Source organism: Herpailurus yagouaroundi, unplaced genomic scaffold, assembly GCF_014898765.1.
Source record: "Herpailurus yagouaroundi ecotype Mexico unplaced genomic scaffold, PumYag 165, whole genome shotgun sequence".
Taxonomy (NCBI): domain Eukaryota; kingdom Metazoa; phylum Chordata; class Mammalia; order Carnivora; family Felidae; genus Herpailurus; species Herpailurus yagouaroundi.
The window spans coordinates 33,769,472-33,789,148 of record NW_024412406.1 but is presented as its reverse complement, the minus strand read 5'-3'; the positions used below and the strand labels follow the sequence as shown (position 1 = coordinate 33,789,148).

The window sequence follows — 19,677 nt, the reverse complement described above, 5'->3', positions numbered from 1 at the left end:
GCAACTATCCAAATTAGGACATTATCTTGAGACATGACCCACAATTAACCTTCAGCCCCACTCAGGTTCCAGCATTGAGCTTAATAATGTCTTTATTCAAAAACCACACGTCATATTTAGCTGTCCTGTCTTTTTAGTAACCTTTAAACTGAAACAATTTAGTCTTCCTTTGAATTTAATGAACACTCAAAAAATTATATGCCAGGGATTTTGTATACTGTTCCTTTATTTGGATTTGTCTAATGTTTTCTTGTGATTCGATTCAGGGTATAGAAGCCAGTTATAACATTTTACCAATGCCTTTATTAACTACTGAGTTAAATAAATTCTTTGACACATGTACACTTTATTACCAGTGTAGAGCCCTAATTGTAAAGCTATAAAGTTATTTTTCATGAGTTCTGCAGATGCCCAGAAGATTGGCTGACAGAGCCAAGTAAGCTATCTTCGTTGCAAGACACCTCACAGGTGATTTAATCCCAGCACGTCTTTTCTTGGCTCCAGAAATGAAACCTAAACGACAAAAAACCTTACCTCTACTTTGTCTAGTTTCCCTCTCTATAATTTTGTGCTTTTGGTTTGCTTATGCCCAAGAAGCAAGTCTCCATGGGTGGTAGCAATAACTAAGAATTTGTTTGCTGACCATTTGGTGACCTTTTGTGTACAGATGTTAGAGATCTACTCTCTGATGGGCCAGAGATGAAAAGAGGATTTGTTTGTTTTTTGAGCTCAGACTAATTCAGAATTTTGTACAATGGGAACAAGAGCTCTTTGATATCTGAATTGGTCAATGTTTTACCTTACTATTGTGTCTCTGGAGCTAGGACTCAAATTGCAGATCTAAAGCACTATGCTCTCCATCTGTTGTTGTAGCGAAGTGCCTGAACTGACAAAGGCCTTTACTTCTCCTAAAGTGCATAATATTCTCCTGTATCTGAAAGGTATTAATAGATTAGATTATAAAGTATCTTCAAGGAGCTCTGTTGGGCCTCGTACATATAAAATATAAAATGAATGTTCCTATAATTCTCTGAAAATGCTTTCAACGTTTACTATAATGCTTTAGATGCACCATACTAAAAAAAAAAAAACTTAGAGAAACTAACGCAGAAACATTTCAGGAATCCATATTACATAACTAAGGCATATCTTTGTTAAATGAGACAAGTTTAATAATTTTAAGTTTAATTTTATTTTTAACTTTTTTTTTTTTATTTGAGAGAGAGCGCATGCGAGAGTGGGGAAGGGGCAGAGGGAGAATCTCAAGCAGGATCCATGCGGGGCTCAATCCCACAATCCTAGGATTATGGCGTGAGCCAAAATCAAGACTTGGATGCTTGGTTTAAATTTTAAACATGTCTTTTTATCTATTAGTGTTAATTACAATACAAGTGTACATTACTGTACTTGGGCTTGTTATTCCCTATACTTATTCAGGCTTACTAAGCCAATGTGCTAACATACTTCTCATAACATTTTTTATTGCCATATAAGACACATAACATAAAATGTATTCTTTCAACCATTTTTATGTGTACATTTAAGTGGCACTAACTACATTCACAATGTTGCCTAATCATCACCACCATCTACCTCGAGAACTTTCTCATTATCACAAACAGTCCTATGTAAATTTTAAGTTATGAAAAACATTATAAATTTATGTACAACTAAACCTGAACCATGATTTGGACAAACTTTTTATTTCCCCAATACTTATGTTTTGTAGCATGACAGCAGCTGGAAGATAGCTTCTTTTTTTTTTTTTTTTTTAATTTTTTTTCAACATTTATTTATTTTTGGGACAGAGAGAGACAGAGCATGAACGGGGGAGGGGCACAGAGAGAGGGAGACACAGAATCGGAAACAGGCTCCAGGCTCTGAGCCATCAGCCCAGAGCCTGACGCGGGGCTCGAACTCACGGACCGCGAGATCGTGACCTGGCTGAAATCAGACGCTTAACCGACTGCGCCACCCAGGCGCCCCTGGAAGATAACTTCTAAGCTCGTTAGGCAACTTGAAACCTTGGACTGAGTGAATTAATAGAAAATCACTACACATGCAGACAATTACTCAGTAAAATAAAATCTGAAACGAGGATCAGTCAGCATCACTTTTAAGTTTGTGTGCTTTTGTTTGTGTTTATAGGATATAACAAGAAAGGACCTTGGAGTCATGTTAATGAATGTGTATATGCTGCCAATTGGAGTTGTATAGGGATGGACATGGCTGAAGACAATGGTGTCATGTGTGCTCACAAACTGAGTTTGAGAAGTCCGTGAGTATGGAAGACAATTCTCAATTATCCACTCTGAGTTTTCTTGGTAAAAAAGAAATTTGTTTGGTAGTAAGTTATATTCGATAAGCTGTTGAAGCTACTGTAGAAGCAATACTGCAGAAATACAATTTGGGATATGCTTCTCTCTTAAGGACAGTTTTCTCACAAAGCACAGTCTTGGGCTTTTTGGTGTCTAGAACACTTTTCACAACTGGGTCTTAGTAAGACCCCACATATCTTTGCTCATGTGGGTTTGAACTAGTAATAGTTACCATAGTAAAAGCAAATACTATTTTTTTAAGACTTACTGAATTGAAGATCATGTTAACATGCATACCACCTAAGATGTTAGTGTTACTTTGAACAGTGATTTTATGAACTCCCTGAGACAGAACTGCTTCTTTAAGGTTGCGCTTATTTTTTTGTCCTTGCCTGAGGGCACAGAAAAAAAAGTGTTTAATGTCCAAGAATTTACTACATATGTTTACTTCTTAGGCATTTTATGAATTCAGGTCTACATTCAGGTCTTTAATCGATTTTATTTTTGTGTATGGTGTAAGAAAATGATCCAGTTTCATTCTTTTACATGCAGTTCTCCAATTTTCCCAATAACATTTATCAAACAGACTGTCCTTTCCCCATTATATATTCTACCTCGAGCTTTGTCCTTCTTTCTCAAGATGGCTTTGGCCATTTGTGGTCTTTTGCGGTTCATACAAATTTTAGGATTATTTGTTCTAGCTCTGTGAAAGTGCCATTGGTATTTTGATAGGGATTGCACGGAATCTATAGATTGCTTTTAATAGTATGGACATTTTAACAATACTAATTTTTCCAAACCATAAGCAGGGTACATCTTTCCATTTGCTTGTGTCATCTTTAATTTCTTTCATCAACGTCATATAGTTTTCAGAGTACAGGTCTTTCACCTCTGTGGTTAAGTTTACTCCAAAATATTTTACTCTTTTTGATTCAATTGTAAATGGAATTTTCTTAATTCCTCTGACAGTTCATTATTAGTATACAGAAATGCAACAGATTTCCATATATTAGTTTTAATCCTGCAACTTTAATGAATTTATTGATTTTTAAAAAAATTTTTTTAATGTTTATTTATTTTTGAAAGAGACAGAGACAGAATGTGAATGGGTTAGGGGCAGAGAGAGAGGGAGACACAGAATCCGAAGCAGGCTCCAGGCTCTGAGCTGTCAGCACAGAGCCCGACGTGGTGCTTGAACTCACGAACTGTGACATCGTGACCTGAGCCAAAGTCGGATGCTCAACCGACTGAGCCACCAGGGGCCCCAGAATTTATTTTTGTTTCTAGTGGCATCTTTAGGATTTCCTATCACATCATCTACAAATAGTGACAGTTTTGTTTTACTTCTTACCAATTTGGATGCCTTTTATTTTTAGATCTAATTGTTCTGGCTAGGACTTCAGTACTATGTTGAATAAAAGTGGTAAGAGTTGACATCCTCCTTGTCTTGTTGCTGATCTTAGAGGAAAAGCTTTCAGCTTTTCACCATTGAGTAGATTAGCTGTGACTTTGTCATACACAGACTTTATTATGTTGATAGTCTCTATACCCACTTTCTTGAGATTTTTTATCAAAAACAGATGAATTGTGTCCAATGTTTTTTCTATTATCTATTAAGATGATCTTATGATTTTTATCCTTCGTTTGGTTAATGGAGTGTATCACATTGATTGATCTGTGGATGGTGAACCATCCTTGCATCCCTGGAATAAATCCCATTTGATCCCTGTGTATGATCCTTTTAATGTATTTTGAATTCAGTTTGTTAATATTTTGATGAGGGTTTTGGTGTCTATGTTCATCACGGACACTGACCTGTAATTTCCTTCTTTTGTAGTGTCTTTGGTTGTGGTATCAGAGCAATGCTGGCCTTACAGAATTAATCTCAACGCATTCCTTCTTCTTCAATTTTTGAAACAGTCTGAGGATAGGTATTAACTTTTCTTTAAAAGTGAGGTAGAATTCACCTGTGAAGCCATCTGGTTCCAGACATTTGTTTGTGAGGGGGGTTTTTGATTACCAATTCAATTTCAGTACTAGTAATAGGTCTGTTCAGGTTTTCTAGTTTTTCCTAATTCAGTCTTGAATGATTGCAGGTTTCTAGAATTTTAAAAAAAAATTTTTTTAATGTTTATTTATTTTTGAGAGAGAGAGAGAGAGAGAGAGAGAGAGAGAGAGAGAGAGAGACAGAATGCAAGCAGGGGAGGGGCAGAGAGAGGACACGCAGAATCTGAAGCAGGCTCCAGGCTCCGAGCTGTGAGCGCAGAGCCCAATGCAGGGCTCGAACCCACAGACCGTGACATCATGGCCTGAGCTGAAGTGGGACACTCAACCGACTGAGCCACCCAGGCACCTCAACATGTTTCTAGAATTTATCTATTTCTACTAGGTTGTCCAGTTATTGGCATATAATTATTTGTAGTAGTCTCTCATAATCCCTTATAAAATTTTTGTGGTATTAGTTATAGTTTCTCTTTTATTATGGATTTGATTTGGGCTCTTAATGAGTCTAGCTAAAGATTTATCTTTTTTCTTTTTTTTTTAAAGTGTCCAAAGAACCAGCTCTGTTTCATTGATTTTTTTTTTTTTTTTTTTTGGTCTGTTTCAATTATTTCTGGTCTGATCCTTATCCCTTTCACTAACTTTGTGCTTTGCTTTTCTCTTTCTAGTTCCTTTAGGTGTAGGTTAGATTGTTTGAGATTATCCTTGTATTCTGAGGCTGGCCTATGTTGCTATAAATTTCCCTCTTAGAACTGTTTTTATTGTGTCCCATAGACTTTGGAATGTTGTATTTCCATTTTCATTTGTCTCAAAGTATATTTTTTAATTTTCTCTTTGCTTTCTTTATGGACTCATTAGTTGTTTAGGAGCATGTTGTTTAGCCTCCACGTGTTTGTCTATTCCAATTCTTTTTCCTTGTAATTGAGTTCTAGTTTTGTACTATTGTGGTAAGAAAAGATGCTTGATACAACTTCAGTCTTCTTACCTTTACTGAGATTTGTTTTGTGGCCTAACACATGATCTGTCCTAAAGAATGTCTTAGAGAATACTCCACATGCACTTGAAAACAACACATATTCTGCTGGTTTTGGATGGAATGTTCTGTACATATCTGTTAAGTCCATCTGGCCCAGTGTGTCACTGAAGGCCACTGTTTCCTTTCTGATTTTCTATCTAAACGATTTATCCATTGATGTAAGTAGGGTGTTAAAGTAAATCCCCTAGTATTATTATTTCTCCTTTTGTCTGTAAATATTTGCTTGACATATTTAGGTGCTCATATACTGAGTGCACAGATACTTTCAACTATTATGTGCCCTTATTGAATTCATCCCTTTATCATTATCCAGTTAGCCTGTCTCTTGTTATAGTCTTTATTTTTAAGACTATTGTGCCTCACATAAAAGAGACAAAAAGTAAAAATTTTTAAAGATATAATTAAAACAAAGTTTATTTTGTCTGAAATAAGTACTGCTACCCTGGCTTTTTTTTCTTCTTCATTTCCATTTGCATAGAATATCTTCCACTCCTTCACTTTCAGTCTGTATGTGTCTTTTTGTCTTCTGGTCTGACATGAGTCATTACCGGCAGCATATTAATGGGTCTTAATTTAGTTTTTTAATCCATTCGCCCTTTGTCTTTTGATTGGAGCATTTAGTCCACTTACATTTAATTATTGATAGGTATGCACTTATTGCCATTTTGTTCATTGTTTTCTAGATGTGTTTTAGTTCTTCTTGTTCCATTCCTCTTCTCTTGTTCTCCTCCTTTGTGATTTGATGACTTTCTTTAGTGTTATATTTGGATTCTTTTCTCTTTATTTTTTACAGATCTATTACAGGGTTTTGAATTCTGGTTACCATGAGTTTCATATATAATACCCTACATATACAGCATTCTATTTTAAGTTAATCATTACTGAAATCTAAACATATTCTAAAAGTGCCATATTTTTACTCCCCCGACATATTTTATCTTTCTTTTGCGTACCCCTTAACTAATTATTGTAGATATCACTGATTTTACTTTTGTTTTTTAACCTACATATAAACTTTAAAAGCAATTAATCCACTATCTTCACTATGTATTTACCTTGATCAGGAAGATTTATACTTTTTATATTTTTTTGCTACTAATTAATACCCTTTCTTTTCAGCTTAAAGAAGTCTCTTTTATAAGGCCTGTTTAATGGTGATGAACTCCTTTAGTTTGGGACACTCTCTCTCCTTTAATTCTGAATGATAACTTTGCTGGGAAGGGTGCTCTTGATTTTAGGGTTTTTTTCCCCTTTCATCACTTTGAATATATCATGCCACTCTTCTGGCCTGCAAAGTTTCTGCTGAAAAATCAGCGCAGAGCCTTATGGGGCTTTCCTTGTATATAATTAGTTGCTTTTCTTTTGCTGCTTTTAGATTTTATCTTTATTTTTTGCCATTCTAATTATGTGGCTTGATATGGACCTCTTTGGGTTCATGTTGTTTGGAACTCTCTGTGCTTCCTGTACCTGGATATTCATTTCCTTCCCCCGGTTAGGAGAGTACTCAGCCATTATTTATTCAAGTAAAATTTCTGCTCTTTTGTCTACTTCTTCTGGACTCCCATAATGCCAATGATAGTATGCATGATGTTGTCCCAAAGGGCCCTTAATCTATTCTAATTGTAAAAATTCATTTTTCTTTTTCCTGTTTCATTTGGGTAACTTCCACCACTCTGTCTTCCAGTCACTGATCCATTCTTCTGTATCATCTAATCTGCTGGCTCTGAAGCCCAGCTGTGATTGTTCTAGGTACACTGGTGGTTGGGCTGCCCCCACAGGGCAGAAGCTGATGGGTGGGGGGCAGTCCTGGCTGAGGCTGCCCACAGGATGTGGTGGAGTTGCATCTGTTTAGGGTGGGATCAAGGCCACCAGCCAGTACAGCAGGGTGGGAGCCATTTTGGAATGGTGCCTGCTGAGGTGGGTAGGTCGCACAAAGGTGGTTTGCAGGGAACACCGGGGTGGCATGAGTGTTGCAAGACAGACAAGGTGTCAGACCCGGCATCCATCAACACTTCTATTCCCATAGAAAGTTACTAACAGCACTGCCCCTCTGGCACACTCTATAATCAGTCAATAAATCTCCCTCATATGTGGCCCAGGTGCTTTTCAAACTGTTGCCTCCTTGTTTAGTCTCAGAGTGAGTAAGTTTCTGCATAGGCCCTTTAGGAGTACAGTCTTGGGGTACCTGGGTGGCTCAGTCAGCTAAGCGCCCAACTTTGGCTCAGGTCATGATCTTATGTTTGTGGTCGGACACCCACGTTGGACTCTGCTGACAGCTCAGGGCCTGGAGCCTGCTTCAGATTCTGTGTCTCCCTCTCTCTCTGCCCCTCCCCTGTTCACGCACTTTCTCTCCCTCTCAAAAATAAAAATAAACATTAAGAAAAAAAAAAGGAGAAAGCAGGCAAAAACCTCTTTGATCTCGCCCGCAGCAATTTCTTACTCAACATGTCTCTGGAGGCAAGGGAAACAAAAGCAAAAATGAACTACTGGGACCTCATCAAAATAAAAAACTTCTGCACAGCAAAGGAAACAATCAGCAAAACTAAAAGGCAACTGATGGAATGGGAGAAGATAACTGCAAATGACATATCAGATAAAGGGTTAGTATCCAAAATCTACAAAGAACTTATCAAACTCAACACCCATAAAACAAGTAATCCAGTGAAGAAATGGGCAAAAGACATAAATAGACACTTCTCCAAAGAAGACATCCAGATGGCCAACCGACACATGAAAAAAGGCTCCACATCACTCATCATCAGGGAAATACAAATCAAAACCACAATGAGACACCACCTTACGCCTGTCAGAATGGCTAACATTAACTCAGGGAACAACAGAGGTTGGCGAGGATGCGGAGAAAGAGGATCTCTTTTGCACTGTTGGTGGGATGCAAGCTGGTGCAGCCACTCTGGAAAACAGTATGGAGGGCCTTCAAAAAAACTAAAAATAGAACTACCCTACGACCCAGCAATTGCACTACTAGGCATTTATCCAAGGGATACAGGTGTGCTGTTTCGAAGGGACACATGCACCCCCAAGTTTATAGCAGCACTATCGACAATAGCCAAAGTATGGAAAGAGCCCAAATGTCCATCGATGGATGAATGGATAAAGAAGCTGTGGTCTATAAATACAATGGAGTACTACTCAGCAATCAAAAAGAATGAAATCTTGCCACTTGCCACTATGTGGATGGAACTGGAGGGTATTATGCTAAGTGAAATTAGTCAGAGAAAAACATAATCATATGACTTCACTCATATGAGGACTTTAAGATACAAAACAGATGAACATAAGGGAAGGGAAACAAAAATAATATAAAAACAGGGAGGGGGACAGAACAAGAGACTCATAAATATGGAGAACAAACTGAGGATTGCTGGAGGGGTTGTGGGAGGGGGGATGGGCTAAATGGGTAAGGGGCATTAAGGAATCTACTGAAATCATTGCTTCACTGTATACTAACTAATCTGGATGTAAATTTTAAAAAATAAAAAATAAAGTTAAATCAAAAAAAAAAAAAAAGAATGCAGTCTTGGTTTCCCATAGCCCTCCAGCTCTTCCAGAATTAAGTCTCACTGGTTTTCAAAGCCATATGTTATGGGGCTCATCTTCCTGATACAGGTCCCCAATGTGGCCTGAATCCTTCACTCCTCCATGCCTGTGATAACCCTCCTGCTGTGGGTCACTGCACTAGGGGTAAGGGTCTCAACAGTCTGCATCTCTGCCCTTTCTATGTGTCTCAATGTGGCTTTTTCTTGATCTTTAGCCACAAAAGAGCTCTTTTGTTAGTCTCAGGTCATTGTGAGCGAGAGTTGCTCTATATGTAGTTGTAGCCTTCATGTGTTCACAGAAGGAGGTGTGCTCAGGATTCTCCTACTCTACTGTCTTGATCCTCCCATGATTATCTTTTTTTGCTGATCCAAATTATCCCCAATTTTGCCTGTAACATTTCTCTATCATTCTTTGAACATCTTCTTAATTTCCTGATGTCTCAGAAAATATAACATTCTAGGTTCATCTTGTATTTTCCCTGTCCCAGGCTGGAGCCAGTCATCTCTCCAAGGAGTTCTGGCTCCTTTCAATGTAAAATGACATCTAGAAACCATGATCTGGGCACTAGGTTTGTTCATTACTATTAGGCTTGTTCATCACTATTCCCAAGCAGGCCCTTTCAATGGACTGATTTGGAATACATGCGTGCATGCGCGCGCGCACACACACACACACACACACACACACACACACACACACTCTGTCATCTCTATTTTTACCCAACTCTTGACTCACTCTGTCGTCTCTATTTTTACCTTAATTTACCCATATGTATGTATGTATATAAGTGTCTGTGTGTGTGAGCGAGAGAGACAGAGAGGAAGAAAGGCAGAGAAAAAGACGGGGAGAGGGAAAGAGGAAGTACCATGATCTCACACCAATATATCCATTTACTATCCAATACCATAGGGTTCACTTTAGTTTTCTCTTTCTCTATTTGTAACTCCCTTCTCTAACAAAGAGAAATCTAGCTTCCATTAACCTTCATTTATTTATTTGATCAATCACCCATATGTCACCTTCCCCATCCCGCCTTGACCTCCACACCCTATGAAGCCCAACATGCGGGAACCCCCCACCCTGCACCAGCTCCATGCCAGGCTGCCCCTCCAAGTTGCCCCCCTTATGTTCCTGGGGACGACCACTGCTACCCTAACACCTAACTTGCTCTGTGCTGCCTAAAGGCCTTAGGACTGAATACTTTAGGAGAAGAAAGGAAGAGGATTTCAAATGACTAACTCCCACAAAGGTAAAACTATAACTTTAGGGTTACATAAAGGTGGAGCAGAAACTCACTAACCAAACTGTCAAAATGAACATAACTGGTAATGGCACCAATTACTATCATGATGCTATGAGGAGGCCATGGCATCAGTTCTGAGTGCTTCTGCCAAAATAGCATCCCTGAACCTCATCATGAGAAAACAGACAAGCCCACACATGAGAACTAAGACAGGCTAAAGAGCTACCCACATTAAAGAAAGCTAAGGCATTATGATAATTAAATCCAACACATAGTCCTAGATTGAATACTGTATCAGGAAAAGTATAGCTATAAAAGAAATTAATGGGACAACTGAAATCTACATATGGATTATAGATTAGAAAAAAATACTGTATCTGTGTTATTCTTCCTGATTTTGATAATGATACCATGGTTGTATGAAATAATGTCCTCACTCTTAAGAAATACACATTGCAACATTTAGGCATAAACATCCATGATGTCTGCAACTTATAAAGGGTTCAGAAAAAAATGTCATGTATAAATACACACACATATTATCACCTAATATAAGGAGAATACATGCAATAAAACAGGGAACAAAACCTTACTTGTGGAATCTGCGTAGAGTATACAGGAGTTCCTTTCACTATTAGTGCAACTGTCCTGAAAGTCTGATATAATTTCAAATAAAACATTACTAAAAATAGGAGTTGTCTTTAAGTTTATGGATTTTCTTTTATTATTTGCTTTACCTACTCTCTGTTTTTCCCTATCTTCTAATTGTCTAAAGTACACATATTTATGAATAGCAATATCCTTTTGCTTAAAAGAATCACAGTATCAAGGTGCATTGGTGGCTCAGTTAAGTGTCCAACTCCTGAGTCCAAGCTCAGGTCATGATCTCGTGGTCGTGAGCTTCAGGCTCCGTGGTAAGTGTGGAACCTGTTTAATATTCTCTCTCCCCCCCTCTCCCCTGCTTGCATGCCTGTGTGCACACATGCTCTCTCTCAAAACAATTTAAAAAAATAATCACAGTATTTTCCCTTATAATTTTTTAAAAAACATAAATCTTTTCTTTTTTTATTCTTTAAAAAAATTTTATTTACTTTTGAGAGAGAGAGACACACAGAGGCATGAGTGGAAGAGGGGCAGAGAGAGAGAGGGAGACACACAATCCAAAGCAGGCTCCAGGCTCTGAGCTGTCAGCACAGAGCTCGACGCAGGGCTCGAACTCACAGACCACAAGATCGTGACCTGAGCTTAAGCTGGATGCTTAACCAACTGAGCCACCCAGGAGCCCCGACATAAATCTTTTCAATGAGCTAATTGACAGAACTAAATTCTAGAAAAAAAAAAGTACCAACAAGGTATTTGCTATTAGATATCTTCATTTTTTTTAACTAAGTCTATGTTTTTTAGTGATCTACTCAAATACAGCAATCCTTATATGATGTAAATTTTAATTTTTTTTTTTTCTCCACGTTTTTATTTATTTTTTTGGGGGGGACAGAGAGAGACAGAGCATGAACGGGGGAGGGGCAGAGAGAGAGGGAGACACAGAATCGGAAACAGGCTCCAGACTCCGAGCCATCAGCCCAGAGCCTGACGCGGGGCTCGAACTCATGGACCGCGAGATCGTGACCTGGCCGAAGTCGGACGCCCAACTGACTGTGCCACCCAGGCGCCCCAATTTTAAAAGCCTAAGTAACCTATAAACATTAATTTACTTTTTTTTGTCTCTAAATAAGCTTGTTATTGCTAACATTTACAGAAAAATCTCCCAAAATTGTGACTCTTCTTGAACTCTGAATATACATCAAGGGTGTCAGAAAAACCGACTCAGTGAACAAAATGTGTCACACAACTTTCACTTACTATTTCCAAATCAACAATGCTTAAGTTGAATAATAAAACAGTTCATGTAGATAAAATTTTACAAATTTAATACTTAATTCACTTAATTTTTCATGACACTAACTTGTAAAGTCTTAGCAATGTTTCACTTTCTCCAGTCTGAATCTTTCTTTTTGCTCCATCTAAGAACAGTGCCCATGTTCATTCTGGTTCAAGTAAATCTGTTCCCCTGAACTCTAATTACTACTTTTCTCGACTGGTCACACTTTTGCCTGGCCCGATCATTTTTTTCCTTTGAATCTTTTCCCAAACCGACTATGGCAATTCTTCTTAACTGGCTAACGTTAGTGTTTCATCAATTATATTTGGAAAACCAATAAAAATTAACAAAATATAAAATGACTGTTAAATTTTCATAGTTTTAATCCCTACTTATTTAACTATTTATTTATTTGCAAGGCAGTGTATTAGGATTTATAAGGAGTTCAATCTATTAGAGTTTTGCCCTTGAAGATTTTATAAATCTTGGTAGGATATAAGTGAATAAAATGAAAACAAGGTTTAATATCTCAAGTATTTTCTTATATCCCAATTATATTGACTAAATTGGGAATATTACAAGAATCTCAATCAAACATATTTTGAATATGTTAGGCTCAAATTGCAGAAGTTGCAGAAACACAAATAGCCCTACTGAAGTTATTACATTGCCATTTTATCTAAGATACAAGTCACAATTCTTCCAAACCTTACCTGATAAGGCTGAAATTCTCAGATATCCATCCAGGCTGGGAAAAATGTCTTTATAATAGGGCTGAATTACACGTTTGCAGATGTGAACCGACCATTCTTCTAGGGCATTCAGGCCTACTTGGGCCAGTGGGGCATAGCTCAGGCCCAGTTTAAAAGCCATCTACATATCAATACAAACAAGGTAAACTGAAACACAGGGAATTTAACACTTAAAGAAAAAACCACCAATTAGCTGTGGTTTCTAGCGAATAAGCCTTTCTACTGACAGATACTGCTGGAGGTAAGTAGGGGCATCCAAGGTCATTCCTGGGAAAAGGAGCACCACCAGTCTATGTAGCTGGTGTTCTACTGCAAACTTTCAACACAGGAAAGTTTAATCTTCACATCCACCTGTCAGGGAAGTTCTGAGAGGCCAAGCCAAGTGTCCCAAGTCCCAAGGCTACTAAGTGGCAGAAGTAGAACTTGAACCAGGGGTGTCTGATGGGTAAGCACCTGCTATAACTATAGTGGCAAGACCTTGACAGTTCCATGTTTTCTAGAAAACATAACATTATGTGGGGAAAAAAATGGATTTGCTTAAGACAATGTATTTACCTGCAATGCAGGAACATAGGCTCTAATATCAAGTTCAATGATGTCATGTGGCAGGGACAGAATAAAGGTCAAACAGGAGGCCAAAAGTTCATCTTTGTATTGCTTCATTTTAACTGAAACCTTAACAAAAAAGAAAAAGACGGAGCTGTGTACCTGAATAGAGCCTATAATCTGAGAATCAACTAAAAAATATTTACCCTTATTCTCAAACACAAAAATTGATCGCGCAGCTTTTATATGATATGGCTACTGTCATTTACAAAGTAAGCACGGATCTCCAGGAAAAATTCATCTGTTGAAGTACTTAATTCTCATTATATGGAGAGCTAAAGAATCCATTAGTTTTGAGTTGACATCATACAAACTATTTAATGAAAACTCAAGGGACTTTTGAAATACAACGATTTCCTCTGTTAGTGCTTCCTAATCCCTTAATCCCAATCTGGATTAAGCAAACCAATTTTTAAGTCATTAGATAATTTATGATCACTAAGACTTTTTTAATCAACATACTTTCATTTTTAAATAGCCCATGAAAACACTGGATAAATCATTTAAAAATTACCTCTTTACCAAATTTTGCAAACAAAGCAAAGCAAGAATACTTTTCTGGGTCCTCAGGAGACTGTATCTGACTCTTTAGCCCAATTCCCTGTTGAATAAAGCAGTAAATTAGTAAAGTGAACAACATCATGTAATTCTGTGTCCTAATCTAGCAGTTCCCAGTCTTACTTTTTTTTTTTTTTTTAAATGTTTATTTACTTTTGAGAGAGAGGGAGAAAGAGAGAGACCACAAGCCAGGGAGGGGCAGAGAGGGAGACACAGAATCAGAACCAGGCTCTGAGCTGTCAGCACATGGCTCAACGCAGGGCTCGAACTCATGAACCGTGAGATCATGACCTGGGCCCAAGTGGAACACTCAGCCGACTGAGCCACCCAGGGGCCCCTCAGTCTTACTTCTAAGGAGTGAATCCATTTTCACTTTGCCAACGTCTTGCGCGGAGGGGGAAAAAAACCCAGCTCTGATAACACTTTAGGCAGAGGCCAGAGAGAAACAAAACGTTAAGGCAACAGGTGAATGACTAGTCAAAAGCCAGAGGCCTGGGTAAGTCCACTTCCCCTTTCCCTTTCCTGTCTTCCAGTACATACACCTAAGAACCGAGAGACCCTGCCCACCCTGTGATCAACCGATTGGACTGCTCAGGATAAACTGGAGCATTAGGTGCACTAACCTAGTTATTCTCAAATGTCACTAGCCACCAGATCACCTGGGTGGTCTACTAGCACAGACTGTGCGGCCTTGCCCAGAGTTTCTGATTAGCTAAGTCTGGAGAGGGCACAGATTTCTCAGGTAATGCTGATGCTGCTGGTCCTAGGACCACACTTTGGGAACCTCTGGTAATCTAACCTTATCAGCCAGATGCTTGTAAAGCAGAGCAGAAAATACCATTAACTTTTTTTACAGTGTCATCCAATTGCCACTCACACTATTTTTAAAAGCACAGAAAATGAGACTTTAAAACTGCAATATACTATACGATTTTATAATGCACTTATACACACTCGTGCAACCTAAAGAACGCAGGAATATTCATTTCCGCACAAAAAAAAACACTCACCTTAAAATATTTTATTTTCTTGGCATTTCTCACAGCAACAGAAAGCAATTTGTAAAAACCACTGATGAGAGGCAACCGTGTAGACTGCAAAATTAATTCGTATGCAAATGAATATACCCATGGCTCAAAAAATTCTACATGTTTCTCAGGAAGAATCTCTCTGTAAAAACAAATTAAAAGCTTAATGTAGAAGTTTTTATCATAATATTTTTATTCTGCTTCAAAATTATAAGGGATATAATCAAAAAGGTATATGATTCCATTATGTAAACATTTTCATGTTCCTCTTTTCCCAAGGATATCTTTTTTTAAGTTTATTTATTTATTTTGAGAGAGACAGAGAGAGAGCATGTGCACAAGCAAGCACAGAGTAGGGGCAGCAAGAGAGGGAGAGAGAATCCCAAGCAGGCTCCACGCTTTTAGTGCACAGCCCAGCATGGGGCTTGATCCCAGGAACCATGAGATCATGACCCGAGCCGAAATCAAATGTCAGATACTTAACTGACTGAGCCACCCAGACACCCCTCCCTACCTGAGGATCTTTTAAACAGAAAACGACGATAATTCTAAGCTGGTACATTTAGATATAAAGATTCATATAAGCAATTTTAGATTTTAAGTCTTTTACTTTTTCATCTCATACATCCATAGAAGTGTTTTTCCTATATTATAGCCAATAGCTGGTGATTTCCACCGTTAAATAATTAGAATTTTTTTAAATACCTGCAAATTTCCACCAGGTTAATGAAAGCTGAAAAATCTTTGGGTTTAGCAGGATGCAAGTTAGCAGCTGGATCAGAGGTCGGGATCACCCAAACACCAGTAGCTTCGTTTTCATCCTTGAAAGTAGATGTATCCAAAGACTTTATCAAAGTGAGAAAGGCATATATGGGTCCTCAATTACAAGTAATACAATTTAATAAAGTTTACAATTTAATAAAGATGACAAAGCTCAAAAACATTAAAGAAAAAGACAAAGGAAGTGACAAAGTGAAGTGATAAAAGAATAGTACGAATACAAAAATATGAAGAGGGAGGGCTATACCTTCTTGAAGGAACTAGCAATGATGCCTTGACAGAGGTACAAGTTCAGAACATTAGGACGTGTCCATAAGGACTTTGAGGTTTCAAACTGAGAAACAGGAATCATTAAAAGTATTAAGTAACAGCAACTCACTATGAACAGACTATGTGTCATCAAACTCAGGTGGAAATGTAAAACAAGCAGTCAGAAATACACACTGGAAGCTATAAAGGAGGATTAGGGTGGATTCTAGGTTTACATGGGAAATGGTCGCAGAGGTGACCACTGCCCTGCTGGAGGTGAAGTAAAAAGGGCAGGAAACAGAAGAGAGAAAACAAGAAGAGAAAGGAAGTACAAGGGAAGCCACTGAAGACAACAAAAGTGACAAAGATGCAAGTCCTAAAAAGCAGGTTTGTTGGGAGGACATAGTTCTACAAGTCCCTGTTGGCAAGTTTTTCAATGAAATTATTTTAGACACACGCAAAGCATGAAAAATACTGCTGTTCCCATCAACCAGCATAAAAAACAGAACAATGCAAATGCAATACAGTTACTGCTTCCTTTATCTATCCTCTGCATAATCACTCCACTATCTTTTGTCTAACTTCATGGTATTACAGTGCAAGTACGTATGCACTAACGAGCAGAATCTAGTCGCAGAAAAAAATCCCTGGGCTGAAAAGCAAATTAGTATTTTCCACTGGAACTCAAGTCCTTTGACACTAGTGTCATTCCCATCGTGCTTTCCTAAAACACACCCTCAGATAAGAGCACAGTGGCTTCTAGCTGGCAACCTTAAACCATGACTTATTTTTCACACAGGCCAGGAAATCTGAGTACAGGAAAAAGGGAGGGTGTATTTTCCTTTTCTCCCTATTGCCTATATTCTACTATCTCAAGAACACATTTAACCTTGAACCCAGAGTTCAGCGTTTCCTTAGCTATAAACAAGAGGAACCCCAGGTTTCCCTATCCTACTATAGTAAGTCACCCCTACACAAAGTAAGATCTGACTCTTTACTATTGCTAAGAAATGAGTAACAAGCCTAGGAAACAAATTTTTTAAAATAAATGGTTTTGAAATATTAAACATATAAATTACTTTTTGAACAATCTGGAGATAACATTTTCTACACACTGAGCTATTCAGTTAGCAAAGCATCAATGACACACATGAATGCTGCAGAAATCAATTTCCTACAATATTCTACAAATGTGCTATTTTCCCCTGGATGTTTACATACAAAGAGCTGCTATAAAAATGATGCAAAATTATTACTGACAAAAACTTCTAACCTCATGTCCCCCAACATTCTGTTTTTCTAGTGTAAGATCCAGTTTCTCAATAATCTTCAAAACTGATTTGACAAATTCATCATATAGCAAACGATTCAGACTTTGAAGGGAGGAATTCACAAAGAGAAATACTTCATCTGCTAAAAGAAAATCCTTTAAAATAAAGAAAATAAGCTTCAAAATTTTATGCAAAAAGGTAGCAGTATCCATATTAAATTACAATGCACATGTGTACTTGCATATTCAGATATTATAGCAACTTCTGTGTAAACTTGAGATTTACCTGGAAGTTTTCAGGTGCAAAATGTAGACACTTTCCTAAATTATTAGGACAGTATCATTTCAGTCAGATAGGACTTAACCCATACATGTAACAGATACTTACTAAGTACAAAGTGGCAAATGAGAAGATTTAGGCCAATCCTCATCAAAGCATTTATCCCACCTAATGCATGTGTGTAAAAACACTTAGGTATATATACACACACACATATATTACATACACGTTTGTACAAATACACATGCATGTACATTTATATATATGTGTGTAAATAAGCATGCTTACAAACATATCTGTATATACACACATACAAGCATACATACACGTGGATAAATGCACACCTATCCTCAGAATGGACTTAAAAATACAATTTATCATTTCTTTAAAAGTGAAACTATTCTGGTGCACCTGGGTGGCTCAGTTGGTTGAGCATCTGACTCTTGGTCTCGGCTCAGGTCACGATCTCACAATTCATTGGTTCAAGCCCCATGTCAGCTCTGCACTGGCAGACAAAGGCTGCTTGGGAATTCTCTCTCTCTCTCCATCTCTTTGCCTCTTCCCTGCTTGCTCTCTCTCTCTCTCTCTCTCTCTCAAAATAAATAAGTAAACATTTTTTTTTAAGTGAAACTATTCTACTATTCCAAAAAATAGGCCAATGACTCTGCCTTTACTCAGGCAAATATTCTATGGAACTTAACCACAAAACATCATATATAAAAAAGAACATTGTATATAAAAGAAAATCATATATAAAAAAGAAATATTGTAGGTAAAAGTGCTAACACTGCTATACTATTTTACTTCAGTAAGAAAACAACTAAAAACTCCTAAGATAGGAGAACAGAAATTATCTATGGACACAAATTGTTTTTCCTAGGGTATAATGTTTTGTCAAAGTCTATGCTGAAATGGTGGCCAGAAGCTGGCTTAAAGGAGACATTAGAGAAACATCTATCAGAAACATTAAGCAAGAGGCATTATTCTAATCATAAATGACGTAAAAAACCATATACCAATCGCCTTCACACTACTGAGTCAGTGACATTTCTCTTCATCTTTTTTTAAATCTTCATCTTTAACAAACAAAAAGAGAATAGCTCTTCCATGGTGATAATACTGTTACACTTTTGCTACCTGAGAGGCTGATCTGTCAGGAAAAATAATTTAGCATCAAACATACTACACTGGCTACTCACAGATGAAATAAGGACTCAGCTATGGCAATTATTAAGTTTATATGAGTTCTATGATTTTGTTCCTAACTGATACCACTTTGATTTTTTATTACATGAAGTACTTTAGCAATAAAACAACTGAATAGTTAGTAAAACATAATTCTGAAATTAGCAAGTCTTAAGGGTAAAAGTATGGAGACTAATAAAGAAGAATTAGAATACTTTCATGGTTTTAAATGAGTCATTTTTACCATCATCTGGTCACAACTCAGGAGACTTCTAAAAAGATCCAAATAATCTTTATACGTGGGCACTTTCCATTTGCCAGTTCTAACTTCCCCTGATGCACGATAGTCTTCAGATTCAGATTCAGCACCCTGGGCAGGAAGACAACAAACCAATATTTACTGGTGGATTCACAAAATAAGCATGGCTGCCAGAATGTTCTGATTTTCAGAACTGCCTAAGCTAAAACATTCACTAGTCAGATACTAATTTGATTGAGAAAGATAGTATAGCATGAAAGCATAATAAGAAAGCAAGCTAAAAAAAAAAAAAAAAAAAAAAATCATGATTTTTCTAACTGGGACTAAAATAGTGATGAATTAAAAAATATCTCAAAACAATGCCCAAGGAATCTGCGAGGGGTCATTTGTCTCATTTTCCTACTCAGGTCCATCTCCCACCTCCTCCTATTTCCTACAACTTCAAGCAATTAAGATATGTCTCCCATGATACACCTAAGCATTCTGTCTCAGAGTTTCAAGAGAAGCCACCCCCTTCTTGTAAAAATGTGTATATGACAGTAAAGTTACATTTAGGGATGTCCCATAACTTATGAATTTATTCACCTGAAAAACTATAGAGGCATTATGTCCTACACTTTTCACAATGCAAGGCATGGTTTATAACTAAAAAGGCCATTTTTGTATATTTACAGA

General features: G+C 37.5%; 1 protein-coding gene across 3 annotated transcripts in view; it reads right to left on the bottom strand.

The window, feature by feature from the left end:
- PRKDC (protein kinase, DNA-activated, catalytic subunit) overlaps positions 1-19,677 on the bottom strand; it is a 203,611-nt gene that overhangs the window by 162,918 nt on the left and 21,016 nt on the right. For all 3 annotated transcript variants that reach the window (XM_040487835.1, XM_040487836.1, XM_040487837.1), the window contains 7 exons: positions 18,988-19,113; positions 17,282-17,434; positions 15,685-15,800; positions 14,962-15,121; positions 13,908-13,994; positions 13,343-13,462; positions 12,749-12,908 (listed from right to left, as the gene is read on the bottom strand). In XM_040487835.1, coding sequence (XP_040343769.1) covers positions 12,749-12,908; positions 13,343-13,462; positions 13,908-13,994; positions 14,962-15,121; positions 15,685-15,800; positions 17,282-17,434; positions 18,988-19,113 — 922 coding nt within the window. The remainder of the gene's footprint in view (positions 1-12,748; positions 12,909-13,342; positions 13,463-13,907; positions 13,995-14,961; positions 15,122-15,684; positions 15,801-17,281; positions 17,435-18,987; positions 19,114-19,677) is intronic.